Raw genomic sequence first — 24661 nt, forward strand, 5'->3', positions numbered from 1 at the left:
TTGAGATCAGTATTTTTGATTCATCTCTTCTGCTGCATATACCAAAATTCTTACAGGCCTTTAGGTGCATGACTTTGTAGTTTGCGCTATTAAATGGATGCGTTACATATGCCATTTGAGCTGGGGTGGAACAGCCTTGGGTTGGCAGGGGGCTTACAGCAGTCAGCCTCAGGGTGTGGGTGGCACCGTTGGGCAGCAGAGGGGCTGTCTGGGGTACAAGAGTGCTAAAGTGCAAGGCTAGGCAGCAAGCAGCCCCCACATTTTATTTCCTTCATGCCCCAGTCAGCCCCTGTCACAGTATAGATACGCGTTTGATTGCACATAATTACTCCGCTGTAGGATAGTACTGCTGGTGACAGTACTAACCTAGAAGGGAGTTAATTAATTTAGTGCACCCTAATACCAGTGCACGTGTAGACTGTGACACTTTGCTGTGGAGAAATTAGTCAAGTGCAGTAAAGCACAAATGTAGATACACCCAATATTGTTCACTGTCTGTAACACCAACTCCCATGTCTTTCTATGTGATATTTTTTAAAATTTCCATCAAGTCTTCACTGAATAGGTATTCCACAATTTCTTGTCTTGCTCTCTTTTTATATGGTGAGAGAACCTGTTACTCTTTAATTTCTTTTGCCGAGTCTAGCTTCACTTGACTCTTGGCAAGTCTCACTCGATCCCTACACCTTCTGCTAGTGAAGACAGTGCTCCTAAATGGTCAGTCTCTCTTTATCTGCTTCTTTGTAGACTCTCTGCTTACTCCAAATGTCCTTTATGAAATGGTGGTGTTGTAACCATGATAACTCAGGGGATAGGTAAGAATCAGGGTTTCCAGTGGACCAACAGTACAGTTGGGAGAGATGTTAGACAAGCTTTCGGGCACAAAAAGCCCTTCCTCAAGAGTGGAAAAGTCATTTATGAGGTGATTTTTTATTCAGCTGGCTCTGGTTCCTTTCTGAATAGGGTTTTCTTCTTTCTTGGGATGCAAATTTATGATAGCTTTTGCATCTTTCACTTAAATCTTGAGCTTTCTTCACTATCTAGTTCCATTTGTTTTTCAAATTTAGTCCCTTTGAAATGAAAATCCTTTGTTACAGAACTCTTTGGTTAGCTTTCTATTTACTTTAAATCAAATCAACTTGTGTACTCATTCCAAAGTTATTTTCTACACCAGCTTTTCTGTAAATATCCTCACTGCTTACCAAAATGTAACAAAAATAGTCCTACTAGTTTAGTGATTATTTGGGGAATGCATTTGTTGTGACTGTATTAAGGCTTTGATATTCCTGGATATCATTATTTGTAGCATTTGTACTCCAGTTTGTATTTGTGAAGTTAGTTGTCCTTGAATATACAGTTGCTGCTATTCATATCTAGCTCTAGCCACGGAGGTCTATAGTAGACAATACTGTAGGAAGGGCAGTGCCAGCGATACATTGGCACTTGAAGCTCTCACACAAGGGGTGCCAAACATAGGCGGTGGAAGGCCGGGGCTAATAGGGCTTAGCTCCCCAAACTAATTTCATGGCAGCTGGTGACGGCAGCAGCACCATAGTGCCGCCATCCCATAGTGCCCAGTGCTTCTCCTCCATGGCCGTACACAACACCAGCTCTCACTAACAGCCTTGCAGGAGGGAGGGTTGGGGGCTAACCCTCCCAAGTAATATTTACTCGCCCCCCCACCAATAATATTTTCTTCTGCTGCCAGTGGTGCCAAATCAAATGGAAGTAATCTTAATAGTGTGTAGGGGGATACACTGCCCACGGCTGGCACCAGCTGCCAAAATGCCTGGCTACAGCTCTGATAGCAGACGTCTAAAACCATACCAATAGGACTTCTTCTGCAATCTTTCTCGAAGTGATTTTTGACTTGGCCTGATTCTGTTTTATCCATGCTACATGGTAGATTACTGTGAAGGGATGGGGTGTGTCACCTGATGTGAGTCCCTGTGTCCCCTCGACGGCCCCTGGAGAGGAGGGGGTACTCGGCTGTCCGTTCTCGCTTCCACCGGTCTCGCCTGCCACGACTTGATGTAATTTAGGGGTTCACCCGTGCGGGGAAGCTGGCAGTCCGGATGCGGTCCCTCGTCTCCAAAGTCCAGGGGTCCTGAGGGCTCCTCCTCCCCTACACCCTCGCCCGGTCCTCCGGGATAGCCTCCGTCAGGGTGGCTCCCATGCAGGGGGTTAACCCCTGCTAGGTAACAAATATACAGCAAATGAAGTAGTATAATGGCCGTACAATGTCGGCGCCCGCTTCTCTGGGGCAGAGGAGATTCCTCCCACTCCCAATAACCTCCGGCCCCGTCAGGCAGGGACACCTGGCCCCTTTGTCCGTTCACCAGTCCTGCCGTGGGGTTCTGCCCTCGCACTGCAGGACCCTATAGGAATCCTCATGGTACCTGGCCCCGGCCAGGTGCCGCTAGCTCCGGCTGGTCTGGGGTCTCTGGACCCCCACTGCCTGTCTCTCGAGACCCGGGGGGTGCGCAGGGCTTACCTCCCCGCTCGCGGGTCCTCTTAAGCGGCCAAATGGCCTGCAGCCGCCGGCGAAGGGTCCTTCCTTCAGGGCCCCTCTCCCCGGGCCCCTCCGGAGCGGCTGCCACCGGTTCCGCTGTTACCGGCTCCGCATCTCTGATCTCCGCCACCTCCGGCTCCGCAGCTCCCGGCTCCGCTGGCTCCTGTTGTGCGGCTCCTGGCTCCGCAGCCGCCAGCTCCATGGTCATCCTGTTGCGCGGCTCCCAGCTCCGCAGACGCCAGTGTAGGCTCCAGCTGCGCGGCTCCCGGCTCGGCAGCTCCCGGCTCCGCAGACGCCGGCATAGGCTCCGGCTGGAGCCTCTCCCCTCTCCTGTTTGGGGTAGGTGGGCTCCTTTTATTCTTCCGGGTCAGTCCCGGCCCGGCCCTGTCCGAGTTCCGGGAAAGGACAAGCTTCCGACCACACTTCTGGGTCAGCACCCAGAAGTTGGGCGGAATTCCGTTGTTCTCCGCCCGACCCTGGCCCCCCGGGGCCTTGACCCCTTCACAATTACAATGAAATAAATATATCAGTGCCCAATGGTATCCTCAACCTTTACATCTAGTTTTGTCTTATGAAGTGTGTGGCCTTCAATACCTGTGTTGGTCACACTTGCTATTCTGCCTTGTTTCTAATATGTCTGTGATACTTGTTTTTTGTTCTATACCAGTTTTTGTTGTTTCATTTTCTTGCCCAGATTCCTTTTGTCAATGTACAGACTTCTCAGTTGTTTCTTTCTGATCTTATCCAGTTTCCTAACCAGATTAGACATTAGAATTGATCTTTTAATTGATTGTATTATCAGACTGTGGCACTGTTAAGGAGGTGCTCAGCTGAGATCTAGCTGCCTGTAGTCAGCATTTAAGAGTCTGCCTGGCTGAAAGACTGGCAGTAGCTGCAGCTAATAAGTGAATTAGGAGTTACTAAAAGCTCCAGGAGCCAGAGTGCAGAGGAGAGATGACTGGTACTGAGGCACAGAGCCTAGTTGCCCTCTCAGGGTCTTAGGAAGGACTGAAGGTTTGGTTTATCTGTCTATTTGTTATTTTTCATACTTATGTTTTATTGTTCATTTTGTTTCTGTGGGGACAAGTTTGCCCCAGGAAAAATAAACTGGCTGGAAACCCAGAGTAGAGAGCTGACTGGCTTTGAAAAGGAAGCTGGGTGAGTGACCTGCTTACAGTTTCCAATACATGTTCTAACTTGTTCTCATCTCCGCCTCTTTCATATTCCTGCCATCTGATGTTTCTTTATCCTGTACTATAGTCTTGTTTAGCTGATTTTTTTCCTATTTAATGCCTGTGCCTGATTTTAATATCCTAATTTCTAAATCTTTTTTTCCTAATTTAGCACTTCGAAAATGTAAAGCTATAACTAATGCATGTGATCATTAATATTCTTAACTCCTCTGGAAAATTTAAACCTCTCTTGAAAAATCAAGATGTTCATACATTGTTAGTATCTAGAGAGTAAAAATAACTCTTATTTTTTGTGTACTTAATTCTAGAAGTTTAGTATCCCAGGTATTTAGATGGAGTCCATCCATCAAGAAGAGTATTCTTTTTATATGAGTGCCTTCCAGTGAGTTGAACACTCCAAAACCTTCTTCCTAGCACCAATCCTTGAGCCATCTGTTGTTTTTCATTATTGGGTCACTCCTCTCTCCTGATTTGTAAAATTGGAAGACTTGCCTAGAAGATCACCAGAACCTCCCCTTTTCTGAGCATCACCCCCACTTTTGTGTAATTCTTACTGATCTGTTGAAGCAGGAATCCGGCAGTGCTACTTATATCAAAATGAAGGATAATTGGTGGATTTTTCTCAGCTTCTCTTGAGATTATTTTCAACCTCAAGTCTATATCTTGTGTTCTGTGTTCTAATAGTGCACACTTTTTCTCCTCCAGTGACTGATCTCTTGGTTCTTTGTATCAAACATTGACTCTGTTCTTTCTGACATGGATATGAATGTCAGGCTCTCTCCCATTTCTTTTTCTTCTGTAACAAGAGAAGACTATATTTCCAGCATATTAAATGGCTGTCATGGCACACCAACTGCCTGAGAATTGCTTGATTTTTCGTATGCTTCATGGCACAAATAGAGGTTAATGGAATTTTGCATTCTGCTTTAAGTGATTATTTTCAGTTGCCAAATATAATTTGACTTAACCATATGCCCTATTTTAAGCATGTGAGTAAGTCTTTTCCTGAACAGAGAACAAAGCACTTTGAAAATGTAAAGCTGTTACTAATGCATGTAATTTATTAATATTCCTAATTTCTCTGGAAAATGGAAACCTCTTCTGAAAAATCAAGAATCTCATACATCTTTAGTATCTAGAGAATTAAAAAAACCTTTTTTTTGTATCATTGTCTTCCTAAGAAGCCTAAAATTGTAAATTTAAAGCACATGTGCATAGTAGAAGAAGCTATAACAGAACAATATGGTAAAAAGCCTGGGAGTCATAAATAATATATCTTTTCAGATACTTGCCTATGTGCCCCTCTTACAAATTGTTTTAACCAATTGTTTTAATGTAAAAAAAATTATTAGCAGTGCAAGTCTTGGTTCTTCGATAGTTTCGGAACTTATTCTGTCCCATTTTTATGCTGCCTAGGTTAGAAACCCAGTCCTCCTCCTCAGTGAAACACTGCCTAAGACAGCTAAAGAAATTATCCAAAATCTTGTGGAAGAAGCTGCAGTCATTTATAACAAAACCCGAAGTTATGTTAGGTACCAGGATTTCTTCTACAGTGCAATTGCTGACATGAGAACAGCATCCTTGGAAAAGATGTCACAGAAGAGTCAAGCTGGTGATTCAAGTGCTCAAAGAGTCACCACAGAGCTTTCAGAGATTGAAGATGAATTAACTTTGCGAAAACTATTGTGGGATTCACTTGAGGAATGGGGAAAGCTTTCTTTTAGGTGGAAATGCACCCTTTTTGAGAACCTTGATGTAGATTTAATACAAATGGAAGTTAGCAGATTTATGCAGATAATACAGATACTAGAAAAAGGTAAAAACATGAAAATTGCTAGTTGCTTCAGATTTGTAATATGGTTCGAGTGTTGTGTCTCAGATTTTCTGAATGATCATGAATACAAGGGGTTTTTGTTATATAACCCATGCATACACCAAAAATAATCAAAATATAAAGTATCATTTTTATTGGCCATTCCAAGTATCCAAGAAAAGAAAAACTATTACCTTGCTGTCAAAGGTCTGATCCTCCTCAGGTAGCTATTTGATCTTTTCTGTCAGTTCCAGTGTGGGATGGCCTGAGCAGTGATGTAGCAAGGAGCAGGCAAAAAAATGCAGCTGCTCTGGTGTTGCACATTTGTGATCTTGAACTGGAAGTTGCTGCTTCACTTTGCCCCAGGTGCCCCGCCGTGTTCCTAAACTCCTGGGCCTGAGATGGGGCATTCAGTTCCTGAAAATGTGTATAACATCTCTCCCAGTTATGCTGTGGTCCAGTAAAAGATATTACCAAAAACATAGCTTCAGACTTGTAGACATCCATAGATATAATTAGGTAAGCAAAACGAATGTACAGAAATTCAGAGCCGCATCCACAGTGGGTATAAATTGGAATCACAGGACAATAGGGCTGGAAGAAACCTTACATGGTCATCTAGTCCAACTCTGTGCTCAAGCAGGGTTGTCCCTGACTAAACCATCCTAGTCAAATGTCTGCCTAACCTACTGTTGAAAATTTCCAGGGATGAAGATTCCACAAGTTCCCTAGGTATCCTATTTCAGTGCTTGACCAATCTCATAGTCAAAAAGTTGTTCTTAATACCCTAGATTTCCTCTGCTGCAGCTTGAGGCCATTGTTCCTAGTTCTTTCCCCAAGAGCCATGCAGAAAATTCTATCTGAATCCTCTTTAGAATTGCCCCTCAGTAATTTGAAGACAAATTCCCCCTTGGCCTTCTCTTCTCCAGACTAAATAATCTTAGTTATTTTAGCCTTTCCTCATAAATCATGTTTCTCAGACCTTTAATCATTTTTATTACTTTCTATTGGACTCCTGCCAATCTGTCCAAAAATCTTTTGAAGTGTGGGACCAAAAAATGGACATACTAGTCCCAGGTGGGGCCTCACTAGTGCTGAAAAAAGCAGAAGAATCACTTCCCTTGGTTTGCAAGAGACATTTCTATTAATGCAACCCAGTCTAATGTTGATTATTTTGCAACAAGAGCACACTGTTGGCTCATATTCATGTTATGCTCTACTGTAAACCCCCAGATAGTTCTCAGGAGTACTGCAGCATAGCCATCATCACCCAGTCTGTATTTTTGGATGCAATTATTCCATCCGAAGTGCAGGACTTCACACTAGTCCTTGTTGACTTCATCTGACTAATTTTTTTGATCGTTTCTCCAGTTTATCCAATTCAAAGAGAATTATTCTGTTTATTTTAATATGTCTTTGCTGTTTTCTTATTCTTCAAAATCAAATTTTTATGAGATACAAGCCATTGACTAGGTAAGGTACCAGGTTGTAGCCATATTGGTCTAGAGGCAAAAGGAACCAGAATGCATGGTAGAGGTGGTATCTTTTATTAAACTAGATTTTTGCAAAAAAAAAAAATTTAAAAAAATTGCAGGCTTTCAGGCCCAAGCACTCTTCTTCAGGCATAGGCGAAAAGATTGTAAAAGTTCTCCTAGGTAGAAATGAAAGTTCATATTTCATAGGAGAGTTGAAGGTGTGGTAAAATCTCCTGTTTGGAACAGTTTGTTTTATGCAGATTAGGCTCAGAGAAAAGTTGGAATAGTCTGTTTCCCTTGAAGTTGTTTGATGGCAAGCAGGATCTAGAGTCCCTTTCCCACCTGCAGAGATAGCAACTGGGGGTGCTGTCTTGGACTCTCCCTCTCAGTTACATTACTGACAATATTAATTTATGCAAATGGAATTCATAGTCTGGTGTTCTATAAATGTTTCATATTATTTTTCAAGGTTTACCAGAAAATAATATAATAACAGATCTGAAGCAGTCATTAATTAATTTTAAAGAAGTCTTGTCTGTCATTATGTTTTTAAAAAGTCCACATCTTCAACAAAGGCATTGGGAAATTATACAACGTATTACTGGACAATCAATTTCTTGGGATAAAAAGATTACCTTGGATAATGTTTTGGAACTCAATGTAAGTATATGATGCATTAATTTATATTAAAATCAGTGTCTGATTCATATACTTGTGCTGCAAAATATAGTCCTAATGTCTCATCTTCTATTAAAAACCCTCTCTAGTGTTTCTGTTGAAGCTACCCCCTACCTCCCCCAGGCAGCCAGGAGAGGGAGATAAGTGAGGCCAGGAGATAAAAATCAAGCTAGATGGTTTGTAGCTCAATAGTATCTTATGTTGCTGTGGAAGGGAGCAGGCCATAGCTTTTAATTTGGATCCTTGCTCTTCTCCACTGCATTGCTATCCATCCATTTTATCCAATGCAAAGTGCAGTGGTTTAACTTCATAAGGAGTGCTGGAGAGGGGACTACATAAAATCTAACCTGTGGTGTGATGTGTCGGAGACATGCAGACAAAAACCCCTTCCCCTAGGGAAGGCTAGAATGCAGATCCCTAGCTTCCTGGGCCAGTTCTCTGACTGTTCAACCACTGGGTCTAAAGGATCGGTATGTTCATAGAATCACAAAACATAGGCACTTTTCTATCCCTACTTTGGATAGTTGGAAGGGACCTCAAAGGGTCATCCAGTGCAACCCTCTGCTCAAGGAAGGATCATCCTTATCTAAACCATCTTAGACAAATGTTTCTCTAACCGAGTCATATCAAAGATACAGCCTGGTTGCATCTAAACGAGACATTTTACTGTGCAGTAGCCAGTCACCAGCTGCCAGAGGCAGAGCCACCAGTGCCAGGACCAGTGGCTGCTGTTGTCCTGGACAAACCCGCTGGCTGCTGGACTTGCTGCAGCATGTGAACCTGTGGCCTGTGCCTCTTGCAGCCAGTGCCCTGGCCCCCAGGGGTGGGTGTGCAGTTTGCCAGGGGCCTCAGTGGGTGGTCCCACTGTTGTCACTGCTGCCACAGCTGGTGCTCCCACTGTCAGGCATCCTCCCCCTGGTGCAACTTCTCCGTCCAGGCCTCACAAAAGAGCTCTCCTCAAGCCTCACAGATGTTATGCAGCACACAGACTGTGACAATGACCCAGGGGATGTTATCTGCTAAGCTCAACGTGGGCAGTGAGAGTGCTCCAGTATCCCTTGAGGCACCTGAAGGTGCACTCCACCTGGGCACAGTTCTGGCCCAGGCACCAGTTGAAGTGTGCCTGGAAGGGGTCCAAGTGGTCAGTGTAGGCCTACATGAGGTAGGGGAAGAGCAGAAAGGCAGGGTCCCCAATTCGAGGAGGAGCAGGACCACCATGTACGACACATGCCCCTGGCAGCTGGTGGGGCATGGCAGTGCTAGCAGTGGTGGGAGTGTGGCAGCGGTAAGCGGGGCCCCAGGAAGGGCCTGGGGGCCTCAGGAAGCAGGAACAGCCGCAACCCTGCACATGTAGGTGCCTGCTTGGGAGCATTTATGTGCAAGTAGTTTATTCACAAGTAAACTGGTCTCATATCAAATGCATGTGTAGACATATCCCCTGTGTGGTATATCTGGCCTGTGAATTCCTAGGATCTCATCTGTGGGTCTTGCAGCATGGGACTGCTGTGTTGCATGTGGCATGCCTGGCTAGTCCTAGCACATGTGCTACACACACCAAAGTGGGCCAGTGTGGGGTATATGCTGCATGCAGTGCGCCACCAGACAACTCCTGCTCGCTGGCTCCAGGGCCAGTCCTGATCGGGCCCACATACCAGTCCCAACCACTGGAGCCAGCATGCCATACTGGTCTGGTATGCACAGCTCATGCAGTGCATATTCCATGGCAGCTCCACATGCAAGCTGAAGGCCAATGCCGGCACACACTGACTGCAGTGCACAGGGCTGGTCCAGGATATGTGCTACATTAGTTGCCCATGCTGGACCAGCCCTGTGCTGTGACTGGTGCATGGGGCCTATATGTGGGTCTGATATGGGGCTTGCATCCCAATCCCAGGCAGCTGGATGAATTTGACACTTGTAATATAATCTGTACTTAAGCTTCACATACAGCCCTCTTGCAAACCAATGGGCACAATGCTTAAAACATCAAAAACACTCTAACTTGCCACAGGTAAAGCAAAGGGGTGAGGGGCACTGTCCATGCCCTGGATCTATAGGAAGGAGCTATTAAATACTTCAAACCACTGATAGATGTCCAGCTCTCTGCAGCAAGGGAGAAAAGTTGTTCTTCCTTTTCTTTTGGCAGCACTTCAGATATTTAAAGGCTGCTATCGTGTGCCCTTTCAATTGCCTTTGCTGTAAGATAAACATGTTCTTTTCTTTCAACCTCTTGTCTTTTATGGCTTTTTTCCAAATCTTTTATCACTATATTTTGCCCCCTTTCAGATCCTCTTTAATTTCTTTGCATGCTCTTTTTAAAATGTGGAACCCAGAACTGCACACAATACTTAACCAGGACTGAGTAGATTAGTACTAGTTACCTCCCATGTTATACACTTTATAGTCTTGTTAATTCAGCCCAAAATTGTTCACCTTTTTTGAAGTTGCATCAGATTGCTGAGTCTGCAATCCCAGAACCCCAAGTGCTGCTACCCAGCCAGTTATCATCCATTCTGCATTAGTCCTTTTGATTATTCTTCCTAAGGTTTATCACCTTGCATTTGCCTTTATTAAACTTCATCCTGTTGTCTGAAACTCAGTTTTCCAGTGTGTTAAGCTCTTCATGAATTCTATTCCTGTCTTCCCAATTTCATCTGCATATTTGGGCAGAAACTTGTCTATTCCAATATTCAAATAATTAATAAACATGTTGAACAGCACTGGATCCGAGACAAACCTCTGAGGGACTGAACTGGAGACTTCCTGCCATTCCAACATGGATCCATATATAATTAATTGTTGCTTATGGCTATGAAGCCAGTTGTTTATCCAGCTCATAGTAGCTCTGTCTGGTCTATGTTTCTCCAATTTCTTTATGAAAAGATGCATGTGAAACTTTATCAAAAGCCTTACTGAAATCCAAGTACCATTTATCCACTGCATTCTCTTCATCCACCCAACCAGCTGTCTTGTTGAAGAAAGAAATCAAACTTGTTTGGCATGATTTGTTCTTAACAAATTTATGTGGGCTGGTTGTGATCAGATTTTCTTCCTTCACATGGTTACAAATGGACTTTATAATATTCTTCAGTAACTTCTGAGTATTGAAGTCTGATTAACTGGTCTATACTTCCTTGGTCTTTTTGCCCTTTTTGAAAGGTTGGCACTATGATGGCTCCTTTTTAGTCCTCCAGTACTTTGCTTGTCTTCCATAACTTGGTAAAAAAAAAAAAAATTGTTGCCAAGTGCTTTGAGACCCTGTCTACCAGTTCCTTCAGTATTCTAGGATGAAATTCATCAGGCCCTGCTGACTTTTGATTCATTCAGTGTCAAGTATCTCCGTCACTTGCAGACCTGTAGGACACCGCCTGCCAATCAACTAGGGTATTACTGTTTCCAATTGGTGATCTACACGCCCACATTTTGCCTGCCATGACTTGATGTTAAAGGAGTTGGTTCATTACCTGTATTTGTAGTCCCATTAGTAGTCTCACTGTCATCCTGCAGGGTCCTACGTTCCTGAGGGCTCCACTACCCCTACAACCTCACCCATTCCACTGGGTTCTGACCAGCCAGTTGGTCTTGCAACGTGACCTCAGTTCCAATAAAAAAAACAGACAGGAAAACAAGAAAACAAAGAGGCACTCCTGGCCTGTGTTATTGTTCCTGCTGTTTTAGCCAAGATCAAAACAAATTGACCTTTGGGAGGTCAGTCCCTCTTTGGTGGCTCTCTCTCTCTCTTTTTCTGGGCCTCTTCTTGAGGTTGCCACAATTCCTTTTAGTGCATTAAGTCCACCTGTGCCACCATCTTTTTGGCATGTGCCACTTTTACATGCTTTACGGTACCGCCAAATCTACAGTGGTTCTCTATTAGGGGTATTATGGTACAATTCTCTCTGCCAGGCCCCGCCAGCTCCCGGCATGTAAACAAACAGTTCTGAGCTCCGCCGGGTCAGTAGTAGTCTTGGCTCTAAGTCCCCGCTGTGCGGCTTATTCTCTGCAAGAGTCTCCTACCAGCTCTCCACGTCGCTTTCAGAGTTCCCTGCAGCGTGTATTGACGCGCTCCTGCTCCTCCTGGTTCTGCGCTCCTCCATCTTTCCTGTCCTGGGCTCTTCTTTATACCAGCATGGGAGTTCTCTGCCCCTCCCCTCCCAAAACACCTGGGTAAGGGAGATTTCTGCCGGGCTTCTTGGGGCTGTGGACCTAGGGTCACTGAGCCTTTGTTTAGCCCGTGTGCTTTGGAGCACGTTGGCTCCTTCTCTCTCTCACATTCAGACCAGTCAAAAACTCTGCATTTTTTTTGTTTATCATGACCCCCCAGCCTTGCTTATATAATTTTTTTAATTAATTGTCTGGTTTGAAGCTTATTTTTAGTGGGGGGAGACTGAGGCAAATAGTTGTTGAGCATGTCTTCCTTCTTTCCATCTTCTGTAAAGTGGTCATCCTGGCTATTTAGCCGTGGAACCACAACATCCAAAGCCTTCATGTTGACAGCACCTTAGCCATGTTTACCTCCATGATGTGATGGTTTCTACCTTGGCCTTTATCATGAACAGGCAGGATTTATGAGAACATTTTCAGTGCTCCAAATATATTAATCCTCCCACCTAGAGCTTCAGGCCTACTTTACTCAGTATAATTCCGAGCAATATTGGAATCCTGTGTGGATATGCAGGAAAAGGTATTGGTCTGAGGAACAGATGAACTCTGCCAGTCTCTCTGGCCATGTCTTGAATCTGGGCTCCAGGCAAACCGGGCCTCAAATCTGGATGATAAATGGCTGCTTCTGGCCTTATCCTCCATCTAACACCTGCAGTCATTTCCATTTCATATTCATATGTGCATGGCCAATGAGTAACCTACCTGTGCAAGCTTAGTCTTATGTGGCAATAGTTCAGGTGAAGTAAAATTGTTGCCTGGGTCTAAGTAGCAAAAATGCCACTTATGTGGCTAGAAAGCTGCCATATGGACACAAAGGAAAATAGAATTCCACTCGTAACTTCTTAAAATACAATACATAAATACGGCTGTTTACAGTTGACCTTTAAACAGGTTCAATCAGGCTCCATTTCTGAAAATTAAATATGAATTTCATATATTTTGCAGAAATATGTATATTTCAGCTATTTACCAAAACATCTGTATAGTTACCAAAACATCTGTATAGGTAATGTACAAATACAGGTAAGGTAATACCTTGCTAGATATTAAGTAAGTTTTTTTCTCACTCTAGATGATTCAGTACAAGAAAGAAATAAATGAAATATCGATAACTGCTACAAATGAAGCTACCCTTGAAATAATGCTGAATAAAATAATAGATCTTTGGAACAAAACTGATTTCCATTTATCTCCTCACTATTTTGAAGCTTCAACTATCATGATTATTTCATCAGCTGAAGATATAATAGCTCAGTTAGAAGACTCTCAAGTAACAATTTCAACAATTAAGGGCTCCTGCTATGTTGGACCAATTAAGGTAAAGGTTACTCATCATTTGCAAATGTCTGTAGAATATTTTAAGTGTTGCCGAAGTAATAGGTGATTTTTTTGTTAAGGATTATGTTAATTTTTTTATTCATTGGAATTCATTTCAGATGACACCCCTCCATATGCATAGTAGCAAGATACATATTTGTAATAGAAAGGGAGTTTTAATTGAAAACTTGAATGTGTTTTCTGAAATAAAATTTGCAAGTGGTGTGTACAATTGAATTAATAGAATACTTTATTGCTTTTTTTAAATTACATTGAAAACCTACCTGGAAATCCCTTGTAAAAGTTTTCATTCCTATGTGTGTGATGCTGTAAGGAGTTGTGACTAGTTACAAGTATTTTCAAAGATCTCAGAAGTTCTACATCAACACAGTATTATGTAATACTATGCAGTGTTGTGATTGTATTTGATTACCTTTGTGCTAAATGTTTTGTTCAGCATTTGAGAACTCATGTTTAAGTTTATTTAGTTAGTAATAAGGTTTTGTGTGGGGGGGAGTTATTTTATTTTGATAGAACTTTGCATATTTTTTATGTTCAATTCTGTCAAAAGATAAAAGAAGCTATGTCCTTTCAGGGCAGGAATTAAACAGAAAAAAGATTTAGGGAAAACTAATTTAGCTTCTAAAGCACCTGTCTTTTCTTTAGCTTTCTGTTCTTGTTTGCATGACTTTTTATGCCTGAATTTGTCTAGTCAGAATGATGGCACTAAGAGAGAGTGAAAGTGTGTGTGTGATGTAGCATAGTTGTAGTAGTAAAGATAAACGGTGATGGGCGTGAATGAGCATTTTACTGGCCCAGACAGATTGAAGGAAAGGACTGATTTTTATTGTATAGTGTAGAAACAAACCATAAATGTTGCAGGGAACAATGTTTGGGTGTATGCAGAAAGAAAAAAGATTAATTTTAGGTATGCTAAACACAAGTTTTATCAAGACCTCCAGAAAGATGTCAGGGAGAGCAGTTGTGATGCAGAACTAGAGAAAAAGGGGAAATATCAAGTCTGGAGAACATTATCTGTTAATCATCAAGGTAGAGATGTTAACTGAAGTTCTATGAGTAGATGAAGTCACCAAAATCACACAGGAAAAACAGAAAAGGATAAAAGAAAAAGTGAAAGCTTTGTGACACTCAGAAAGGGGTAGAGAGAAAAAGGAATCTTACAGAAATCACAGGTGCTAAAATGGAAAAAAGTACTGAATACAAAGTAAGTTATGAAGTCCTTAATTCAGTCATGATATCAGATACATGAGTTTCTTTACTGAGTCTTCCCATTCTCTAATATTATGCAGTATGCTTGAATTGTAGAGAGACTATCAATTGCATAGGGTGTTTATCTGATTGTAATTTTTCTTTGTGAAATAATTAATCCTGTGTGTGAAGTAAATCAGGATGCATATTTTCTAACTTTACTTTGGTATTATTGGGTTATGTAACCTAAGTTTTTATTTTTAAATGCTTGTTCATACTCATTTTTACTTTGGGTGTTCACATGTCTCAAATGCTCAAGTCTGGAGTCCTTCAAATATCCATACAGAATGGATCTAGCGTATAAAGGGCAATATGTGATTCTAGTTTCTCTGTTCCTCTCATCTGTCTTGGGGTGAGATGAGATATTCTCTTGGCTAACCCAGACAGCATTTTACATGAAGCTGTTCTCAGTACCTTCCCCACACCTTTTTACTACTTTTTCTTCTCATTTCTGCAAGGAGTAGGAAGCGGGGTAGTGGTAGTTGTTGTTCTTCCTTTTTCCTGGTCTTCAATATTTATTTTAGTGAGACATTAAGTCTCCTATGTGGCTCTTATAGCTAAGTGAGTTTCACAGACTTCCGGGCTGGAAAGGACCCCAGAGGATCACTGAGTCTAACCCCCTGCCTCAGGGGCAGAAGGTCAGCTGGGATCATAGGATCCCAGCAAGATTAATAGGATCCCAGCAAGATAATATTTGAAGTTTTATTTTCTTCCCCTTCCCTCCACCACACTTTGGCCACACCTTTCCTTTGACTTGCCAGAGTTTCTTCCAGGCCACCTGGATTTAAGCTATGTAGCTATGTTCCTCCTGCAGCAAGGCTATGCCTGCTTCAGGCAAACTTTCTAAGTGCTTCTTTTTATTAGGGAATCCCTATCCTTGGGAAATGTAGCGTTTTAAGTTGTTCACCAGGAAGGAGGGCAAAGCTAGTTTCCAGGTTATCTTCTAGGTAAACTATATGGTCACCCTCTAATATCTGGAGTGTAGGACTAAGTTGGATGCTAATGATACAGGGCTGCATGGTCCTCTTGAGAAGACCATTCTGTTGCGGAATGGGGTCCTCAGGGATGGCCATGATACCCCTAGAGCTCCTTGACCATGTCACTGTTGTCCAACAGGCACCCTCTTTCTTGTCTGCCACATTTTGGTGTGCTATACTAAATAGGGAAGATGCCCTCAAGTTGTATTTTGGGCACGGTCCTGATGGGCCCCACTGAACCCTGTGAGTTCCTTGACCCCTTTTGGGTTCCGCTCCAAAATGAATGCCTCCCAGGACACCCTCAGCCTTATGGGCTAGTTGCGTGGCTCCAAGCCACCCCTTTACCATGCCCCAGGCCTCACAGATGGCATTCACATGTTGTCTCTCCAAGGCCTTAGTTCACCTTGGCCTACAATCATTACCAGGCTCTCCACAGTCCTGTCTCTCTCAGCGCCCCTTGGCACTGGGGGTCTGTGCACCCCAAATACAGTGCCCACACTGGTGCTGGGGTCCCCACACTATAGTGGGCCCCCAGTGAGGCCTTCTCCTTCCCCAATAGCCTAAGCCTGATCCTCTGGTCTTATAAGACAGCAACCACAATATAAGCCCCTGGGCTATAACATAATACAAAAGGTTCAGGGTGCGCTCTGCCCCTTTAAAAGAATTAAACTTCTACCCCGGCACTATGTACCTTGTAGGCAAGGGTACCTGGGGAGCTGCTGGAGCCCCATTAGCCCCAGGTGCAGCATCTCTGGGCAATTCTTCCCTAGATGCTCCGTCCCCTTTGACTGCTGGAAGGGAACTGCCTCTCTAATCCCAGCCCTGCGATTTATATGTGTCCAGGGCCCTGCCTCTTCCAGTCAGCTAACCAGCTGCAGGTAAAGGCTGATTCCCTCTTTAGGCCTGCCTCCACAGTAACCTGCACCTGTGGGGTTCCTGCCTGACTGCTAGGGCTCTCTCCCTAGGCAGTTTCTGCAACACATCCTTGTCATCAATAGTACAGAAGTTCTACTCCAGTGAGCACAGATCTAATGTCAAGTAAATTACCTGGCATCTGCAGCTTGGCACTGGAGAGTTACAAGCTACAGGTCAGGAGCCAGAAAGAGGGATTCAGACTGCAGCCATGAGGTAGTGAGGGGGGTGGGGGGGTCGCAAGCCATCAGTGAGGAAGTAGGGACCTGGGCAGAAGGCAGGAACTAGGAACCAATGAGCAAGAGCCAGCCTGTTTAGCCTTCTGGGTGCTGAAAGGGCTGCTGCTTCTAAGCAGGTTGCCTTGCCCGTACAGGTAGTTAGAACCATCTGGAAATAGGTTGCTGGCAGCCAAGCCCACTTGGGTAACCGGAGCTAGCTAGGGGCTAATTAACCTAGCTGCTGTGCTGACTCTTGACACATTATACCTAAGATGCAATTTACTGGTTAAGTCATCTTTAGTGACCTGGCCACAGGTTTATTCAGTTAATGGTGTGATAAAACCAGGAAGACCCGACAAAGTTATTACACAAAATATGTATAATAACTTTGTAGCTGGTTCCTATTGTGCCTTTAATTGAACATGTGGACAGTGCTCGTAGTCTCTGGGGAATGGCTTCCATGTACTTCAAAGACTGGAAGCTGATGGGGCTCCTAGCTGGGGGAGCACAATGGGAGTTCTGTTAGCTGATTGGAGCTTTCACCATAGGAATGCACAGTGCATCCCCAGGGCAGGGAACTCTGATCAACTCATGATAAGTCTCCCAACCACAGGAGTGAAAATTGCTGATGCAGGGGGAGCCTGAGATTGTGATCCCAGATTCCCCCTGCACCAGCAAAATGGCATTATGGGATCTGATGCTCAATATCAGACTCACACCTCTTGCCATGCAAAATTCTGTCTTTTTTAATGTCTGTCAGTGGCCCTAGAGAGAAATTCCTGCTCCACGGTTCCTTAAGGAAACTCTTCACTAGTTCCTTATCCTCCTGTTTGTGTCCCAGTGTGGGTCCTGACAAGGATTGGCACTGTCCACTTCTATGGTATCTTGTAAATGCAAGGGTAAGGGCCCAAGGTACTTCTTAGCTTCCCTTTTGCTACCTAGTCATCATGGATCTGATTGAGAACTTTTGCAGTGAAACTTGTTCCTCCACTGAGGGATAGTGCACTACAATGGGCTCCTGCTAGTCTCATGACCTCCAGATGGTTCAATTCACAGTATTGAACAGCTTGGTGATCCAGACAGAACTGGACTCTCTGTGGACTCTGATTGTAGATCCTTCAGTAGCACCAGCTCTGATTCCAGTTGTAGAACCATCTCCAATTTGAGGCCCTTTTGTGCTGCCAGTGGGAGGTGGAGGTCTCCTCACCAAACACTTTCTCCAAATCCTGAGAATCACTGTGATTTGGGATTACACTTATCATTTTGCCTTTTACTAGTTCTATGGAAACTGTTCTAAGGGAGAAGAGATGTAGCTCTAGGCTACCACCTCATGTCTCCTGATTTGCAAGTTCATGGTCTTGGTGTTCTTTTTCTGCCACAGACCTTCTACTTGGAGATGAAGCCAGAAACAGACTAGTTACCTACGGTCCCGTTAGTCTTTTTTCAACAGTGCAGAGCCCTCCTACTTATTTTTGGGTCTGATCTCTCTTGAATGTAAAGAACACTCTGCCAGTTTCCCACCCAAGTGCAGGGGAGGCTGGACCTGGTTAACTGTAAGGTCCCTTCCAGCCCCTAACAACTATGAAACTTAGAGGCGTTGCCTGACCCTAACCACTGTCTTTCTCCTCTTGTCTTGATGAGGCAGTTCTTCCTCCTTCAACATCACAGATGAATGACTTCTTATGCTTCCAGGACCTTAAGAGATTGGTGGCGTAGGCCTTCCAAATTCTTGTGGAGAAAATTGAAGACTTTTTTATGCATAGTTTTGCAGATATCTTGCATCCTTTCTTTACCAAATAACTTAGCCTTTCCTGTCAAATGAGACCATAATAAACCCTGCAAGAATTATATGGTAAATGCCTGTCACCCCTGCCCTGATCATATATAATGTTGACGAACATTGTTAAGTGCCTTCCAAGGATGTGCGATTTTTCTGTACTCCACCTACAGCTTACAGGTTGGTCATTGTAAGAGACAAAAAGGAACATTTGTTTTTTAACAGCTCAAAAGACAAACAGCTGAAGACCCTGGATTTGATACTACACACTTGGTAGTACTAACGGGTTCCAAGCCAACCTTCAAAATGTGTTGGCTCAACATAGCTTTATATTCTGTGAGTGCCTGGCATTTTTTTTTCTGTCAAACTTTTGCCAGGCTCCAGAAAATTAATTGCTACCCTGCTTGAAGAAAGACATTTGGTGATGAAAACCTCACTTCAAGCAGCTCTCATCAAGGTATTTGAGATTTGGCACAGTTATGACCTAGAGACATTTATTCTGGCTCTGTGAAAATACAGGATATTCTGAAGGGCTTCTTTTTGAAGGGGCAGAGATATTCTACTGTAAATAGATGACGCTCTGCACACTAGGGCAGTGTGAAGCTTTAAGTGCTGATTTGATTTGGAGGAAATTCAACCCAGTTCAGTGGTTGAATCTCCAAATCCAAATCAAATCAGGAGATCAATTAAAAGGTCCAAATCAATTCAAAGCTCTTCAAATCAATTTGGAGAGCTTTGGCGATTTCAGGCAGCCCCTGCCTGCTGTAACAGGGAGCTGGACCTGGTCTCTGAGCTGATAAGTAGCGGGTGGGGGAAGGGGCTAGGGGAGGAGGGAGGAGTCCATGGGGGACCCCTGCCAGGACTCATCCCCTGCCCGCTCCCCCAGCCACACCCATGGCTGCCCCACCAGCCCCAGCTTCTGGCCCTTTAAAAAAAAAAAAAAGCCCCTACTCACTGGGTGCTGCCCAGCCAGGGGATGATCTCAGCTGCCCCCCACTGCCCCATGCTGCATGGGTGCTCTGCCACAAGCCCCCCATGACTGTCCTGCGAGGCCCAGCTCCTGGCCTTTTAAGAAAAAAGCTCCAAAATAACCCCCAGACTCACTGGCTGCTGCAGCAGCCTCGGGGCTTCTGGGGGGCTTGTGCAGAGCCCCCCATGTGGTGTGAGGTAGTGGGGGGCAGCAGAGATTGCCCCTCCCCCCCACTGGTCAGGAGCTGGTGAGTCAGAGCTTTTTTTTTTAAGGGCTGGGAGCTGGGGTGGGTGGGGCAGCCATGGAGGGCAGGGCTGGGAGAGCAGGTGCAGATCAGGGGGGTCGTGGCAGAGCCCCCCATGTGGCATGGGGCAGTGGGGGGCAGCAGGGATTGCCCCCTGCCTGGCAGTGGTCGGTGAGTGGGGGATTTTTTTTTCAAAGAGTCGGGAGCTGGGCTGGGTGGGCGAGGCAGCCATTGAGAGCAGGTGGGAAATGGGGCCTGTGTGATTTGGAGATTTAGCCAATTCAGCAGCAGCCAAATCTCAGAATTGGATTTGGCCAAATCGATTTGGGGGAGTGATTTAAATCATTGTACCCAAAATTGGCCAAATCTGAAGCAAATAGTAGCCACTTCATACTGCATACCATCAAAGATTTCAAGGATACCTTCTGCTTCTTAGAGATTAACCCACCTGCCCTAAAGAAGAAGCATAAATGTCACCCATACACTAGCTAGAAACCACTCTAGAAGCTCTGTTCTTTCTCTGAGGAAATAGATTTTACGGTGACTGGATTTTGGTCCCTGAAAGAAAAGGAGGACAGCATATCATCTTGGACTTAAAGCTAAACTCCTTTATTTGGAAGCTTATGTTTAGAATTATTGTTAGGTATTATTATTTCATTCTTGCAGCCAAGACATTTGTTTGCATCTCTTGACCTACAGGATCCTTATTTTCACAGCACCATCATGCGTTTCCCACAGGAAGTACCTCCACTTTGTGGTAGAGCAAGACCATTACTAAAATAGTGTCTTACTACCCTGTCTCTTGACCGCCTCAAGAGCTTTCACTGAGGCTTGCAGCTGTGGCTGTCTTCAAGAAGAATATCACAACTTACCTTTTCCTAAACAACTAGTTCTTCCTAAGACATGGCAGGAAACCTCCATTACACAGTTTCATATTCTAGACCAGGGTAGACAATGTTTTTTGGCCCAAGTGCCAAAAAAACCATAATGTCTACCTTGGAAGGTGCTGGAGTGCCAGCATGCCAGAAAAACAAAATGAGGGTGGGAGCCTGGGGTGGGGGGAGGGTACATGGCTGGACATACTGCATATTAGTATATTTAATAATCATAAATGTTGCCTTTGTTGTTGTGTATTCCTCTTTTGGTGAGCATGTTGCAATGAGAGAGAGAAAAGAGACAAATAAGAGAAAAAGGAGAGAGAGAGAAAGAGAAAGAAAAGGAAGAGCAGAGAGCAAACCCGACACACACACACAGACACACACACAGAGAACCATGTGGACAAACACAGAGAGCCAGAATACACTCGGAACAGACACATGTGCACACACATCCAGAATCAGACGTGCACGTACAGACACACAGAACCAGACAGAGGCAGACAGTCACGCAGAACCAGATGCGCAGGCGCATGGAGCCAAGCTTCTGGGCCACTGGGCAAAGTCCAACCTAACAATGCCCTGGTCCCGCCAGAGCCCCTGTACTTCCCTGGGGAGTCAGCCCCCAGGCTGCAGCACAGCTGGCTGAAGACCCAGCCTACCCATCAGCCCAACAACTCATCCACCCTGCACAGCTAAGCCCACAAAAGTTGAAATGTTCCTGGCAAGGGGCAGTGCTAGCCTCATCCTGGTAGCAGGCTGGGCTCGGAACAGATGGGAGTCAGGCAGGTTCAGCTGCAAAGCCTGCTGCAAGCAGCCTGGGCTCTGTGGTTGGCAGCAGCTACCAGAGCCTGAGCTGGATGCAGCCAGGAGGCTGCAAACAGCTGGTCCGGGCTCTGGCATTAGCTCCATACCAGCAGATGCACGTGCTCTTCAGTGTGGATGGTGGGGTTAGGGCCTGAGGCAGCATAGCCCTCCTGCTGTCTGCTCTGAGGTGCACGTGCAGTCACTGCCAGCATGGAGCTGATGCCAGGACTGTGGAGCCCAGTGCAGCTGTTTGCAGCCTGCCTGCTGCCAGGCTGGCTACAAACAGCTGTGCCAAGCTCTGGAGCCCAGTTATTAGCTCTATGCCAGCAGTGGGGAAGATGCCAGGGTTTTACTGCCTCAGGCCCCTCCCACACCGTCCACTCCACAGCGCATGCACACCTGCCGGTATGGAGCTGATGCCGGAGTCCAGAGCAGATGTTTGCAGCCTCCTGGCTGCAACTGGCCCAAGCTCTGGGTAGCTCCTGCCAACTACAGAGCCTGGTCTGCTTGCAGCAGGGCTTGAAGTTTCCCAGCTGCCTACTGGGAGCAGCCCAGGTTTCGTGGCTGGCAGCAGCTACTGGTAGTGGTGTGCTGAGCAAAATGGCCTCACGTGCTGTGCTCGGCACATGTGCTGGGGGTTGCTGACCCCTGTTCTAGACCGAAATGTGAATACTTCAAAATCAAACCCAGTTCCAGTTCAGAGACTTAAGTTTATAGGGTCCACTTCAGGCTCTCTGTCAATAAGAACTTACGTTCCTTAAGACTGAGTCATCATGGCCTTCTCGTCTCCTGGTGAAGGTCAATTAGACAGCAATAGTCAGAACTTACTTCTTCACATCCATTAGTGACAATGGCAACAAACATCTTTCTGCTACAGTGGGAGGTATGATGAGTACAACTGATCTTCAGGGCTAAGGCATCTACTCTTATGTGAGAATGAGGCTTCATATTATTGTCTTATATTATCTCAAGTCAATTTCCAGAGTGTGACTGATGATGACTTACATCAATGGCAAGAACACCTCTGCCAAACCCCTTTCTCTCCCTCCTCAAAGGAGCTTCTAAAATAGGTATTTCAGTTGCCAGATAGAGTACTAAGTACTGTACTTCCCAGGCATTTTTACATGTGCTCTGGGATACAGTGCCAGGTGCTTCAGTTAGCAAGCCATACTAATTAAAAGTGCCTGTGCATTACCTGTATCAGCATCTTTGTGCTGAAAAAATGGTGGTGGGGCACTTTGAACTAAAGGTTATTAAACATCTTTTATTTAGATATAGAGCACTCTGCCGCCATTTTTTCAGCATGGGGATGCACAAGGATACATGCGATGCAGAAAGCTGCCAGAGCATTTCAATTTTCATGCTCCAGCAGACTCAATTAATCGAGTCTGCTCCAATATGCTGGATTTCTAGTGTGTCAGAACAGGCTCCTTGTGTGTCTATAGGAGTCCTAGGATATCTAACTGAACAACTTCAGTAGGTACATCTCCTTGCATTAGCCATCTAGGTGCACACGCCCATTAATATCAGCAGTAGAGTAGATTTGCTTGCTTGGATATTCTTATCTATAGAAAGAAAGACTTAGCTAGATTAACTTGCTGGCTAAGTGCACTATATTTTTAGCCTGATGTTATGCCAGTTCTTTTTTTCCCCCTTGAGAGGCTTTCAGTCTAACTATCCTGGAATACCAACTGAAGCAGGGCAACTTATCCCTCATCTTTGCCAAAGAATACTTTGCTGTCCCTTCAGCAGTAGTGTAATGAGGGGGTGGTGATTGGGGCACCACCTGTGAGCAATGACCCTGAGCCTGACTACTCTAGCATCCAATAATGCCTCTTGCATTTCAGCTCATCACTCTCCCATGGAATACTCTCTCATCTCCCACCTGGGAGTACTAAAGGGCCTAACCAAGGTATTCCCCTAGTGAGAGAACCAAGTCATTTCATGTCTGCATTACAAACTTACTATACTAAGCAGAAGCATGTACAAATGTGTTTTGCTGCTCTCTGTGTCCTGCCTTTTGAACTGGGAGCAGGGTAGCTGCATTCCTGCAGTTCTGCAAATGAGCTTATTATTGTATGGGCAGCCTAATTGGCACAAACTCTAGGCACATCTATATGTGAAATTAATGCAAAGCAATAAACTCCAGCAGCTCACACTGGAGTTTATTGCTCCCAGGCACCGTTTACATGTGTGCCTGGGACCACATCATGTTGAGCCGGGTCAGAGCATGGGATCAACCTACCAGCCCAGGCTTTTCCAACCCAGCTCAACATGCTGGCTGGGGCACGAAGGTGTTCCAGTGTGGGGTTACCTGGCAGGTATCCCCCACACTGAAGTGACCCAGCCAGCCCCATCAGTGTCTACATGTGCATTGTGGCATGCTAAATAACCTCTCCGTAGGATAGTATTCGTGTTGACAAGTACTAATCTGTAGCGGCATTTATTAGTTTACTGCACCGTAATAGGGCAGTGTGGCCTGATAATGCCACATGTGTAGATGCTGAGACTTTACTGCGGAGCTAATTAGTCTTCTCCTCAGTAAATGTCTCATGTAGATGCACCTCTTAGTCCACAGAAGCACCATATGAATTTATATGCTGCTTCTGGTTCAGGAGACAGCCTCCAAGGAGAAGCGTGGCATGTTTTGAGGATACTGCAACCTAACTCAGTAAATTCACAGTGGCATGCTGTAGACTTATTTCCAGTCCCTCAGTAAGATAGAAACCTAATATGTACAGCCTAGATGGGCAAACCATTTCAACTCAGGCACAACTATATATGTTAGATTTAAGAAGACCTATGTCCTTTTCCTTGTCTAGGACTAAGTCTTTCTAGAGTTCTCCTTATGTATTAATTTCCATTGTTAAAAGATCAAAAGGCACAATTATATTGGTCCAAAGGCTAATTGAATCTTTTACTGTGTCGAAGCTTGCTACAAGGTTACTAAAGAGGACCCATTGAAAGTGATCAGAGCTCACTCCACCAGAGTTGAGGGAACTTTGGTTACTATGAAATGTCTATTCTGAATATTTTTAAAACAGCCACCTGGAGTCTTACACACACTCTTCTAAGAACTACACCACTGTGGAAGCTTAGGTAACATTGGACCCCTATGGGACAGGGCAGGGCAGTTGGTGACGGATGCACAAGAGAAGGCAGAACCCTTTAACAAGTTCTTTGCCTCCATGTTCCTGTCTGCTGACAATGGGGTGCTCTCGGGTGATAGCGTAGAGAGGCCCAGGAAGGATGTGAGTCCCCCAACTGTTAGTTCAGACCTAGTTAAGGATTACCTGGAGGGCTTAGATGTATCCAAGTCAGCGGGCCTGGATGACCTTCATCCGCGGGTGCTGAGGGAATTGGCTGGGGTCATTGCGGAGTCATTGGCACAGCTGTTCGAGGACTCCTGGTGCTCGGGCCAAGTCCCTGAGGACTGGAAAAGGGCCAATGTGGTCCCTATTTT

The 24661-nt window shown here is 44.8% G+C and overlaps 1 protein-coding gene across 1 annotated transcript in view; it reads left to right on the plus strand.

Annotated features, from left to right (window-relative positions):
- The window catches only part of DNAH14 (dynein axonemal heavy chain 14), a gene marked incomplete at its 5' end in the record, with an annotated part of 314106 nt that overhangs the window by 44938 nt on the left and 244507 nt on the right, over positions 1 to 24661 (plus strand). Inside the window, 3 exons of the mRNA XM_019548582.1 lie at positions 5122 to 5521; positions 7463 to 7653; positions 12905 to 13150. Coding sequence (XP_019404127.1) covers positions 5122 to 5521; positions 7463 to 7653; positions 12905 to 13150 — 837 coding nt within the window. The remainder of the gene's footprint in view (positions 1 to 5121; positions 5522 to 7462; positions 7654 to 12904; positions 13151 to 24661) is intronic.

This window comes from Crocodylus porosus, unplaced genomic scaffold, assembly GCF_001723895.1.
Source record: "Crocodylus porosus isolate Cpor-Errol unplaced genomic scaffold, CroPor_comp1, whole genome shotgun sequence".
Classification (NCBI taxonomy): Eukaryota; Metazoa; Chordata; order Crocodylia; family Crocodylidae; genus Crocodylus; species Crocodylus porosus.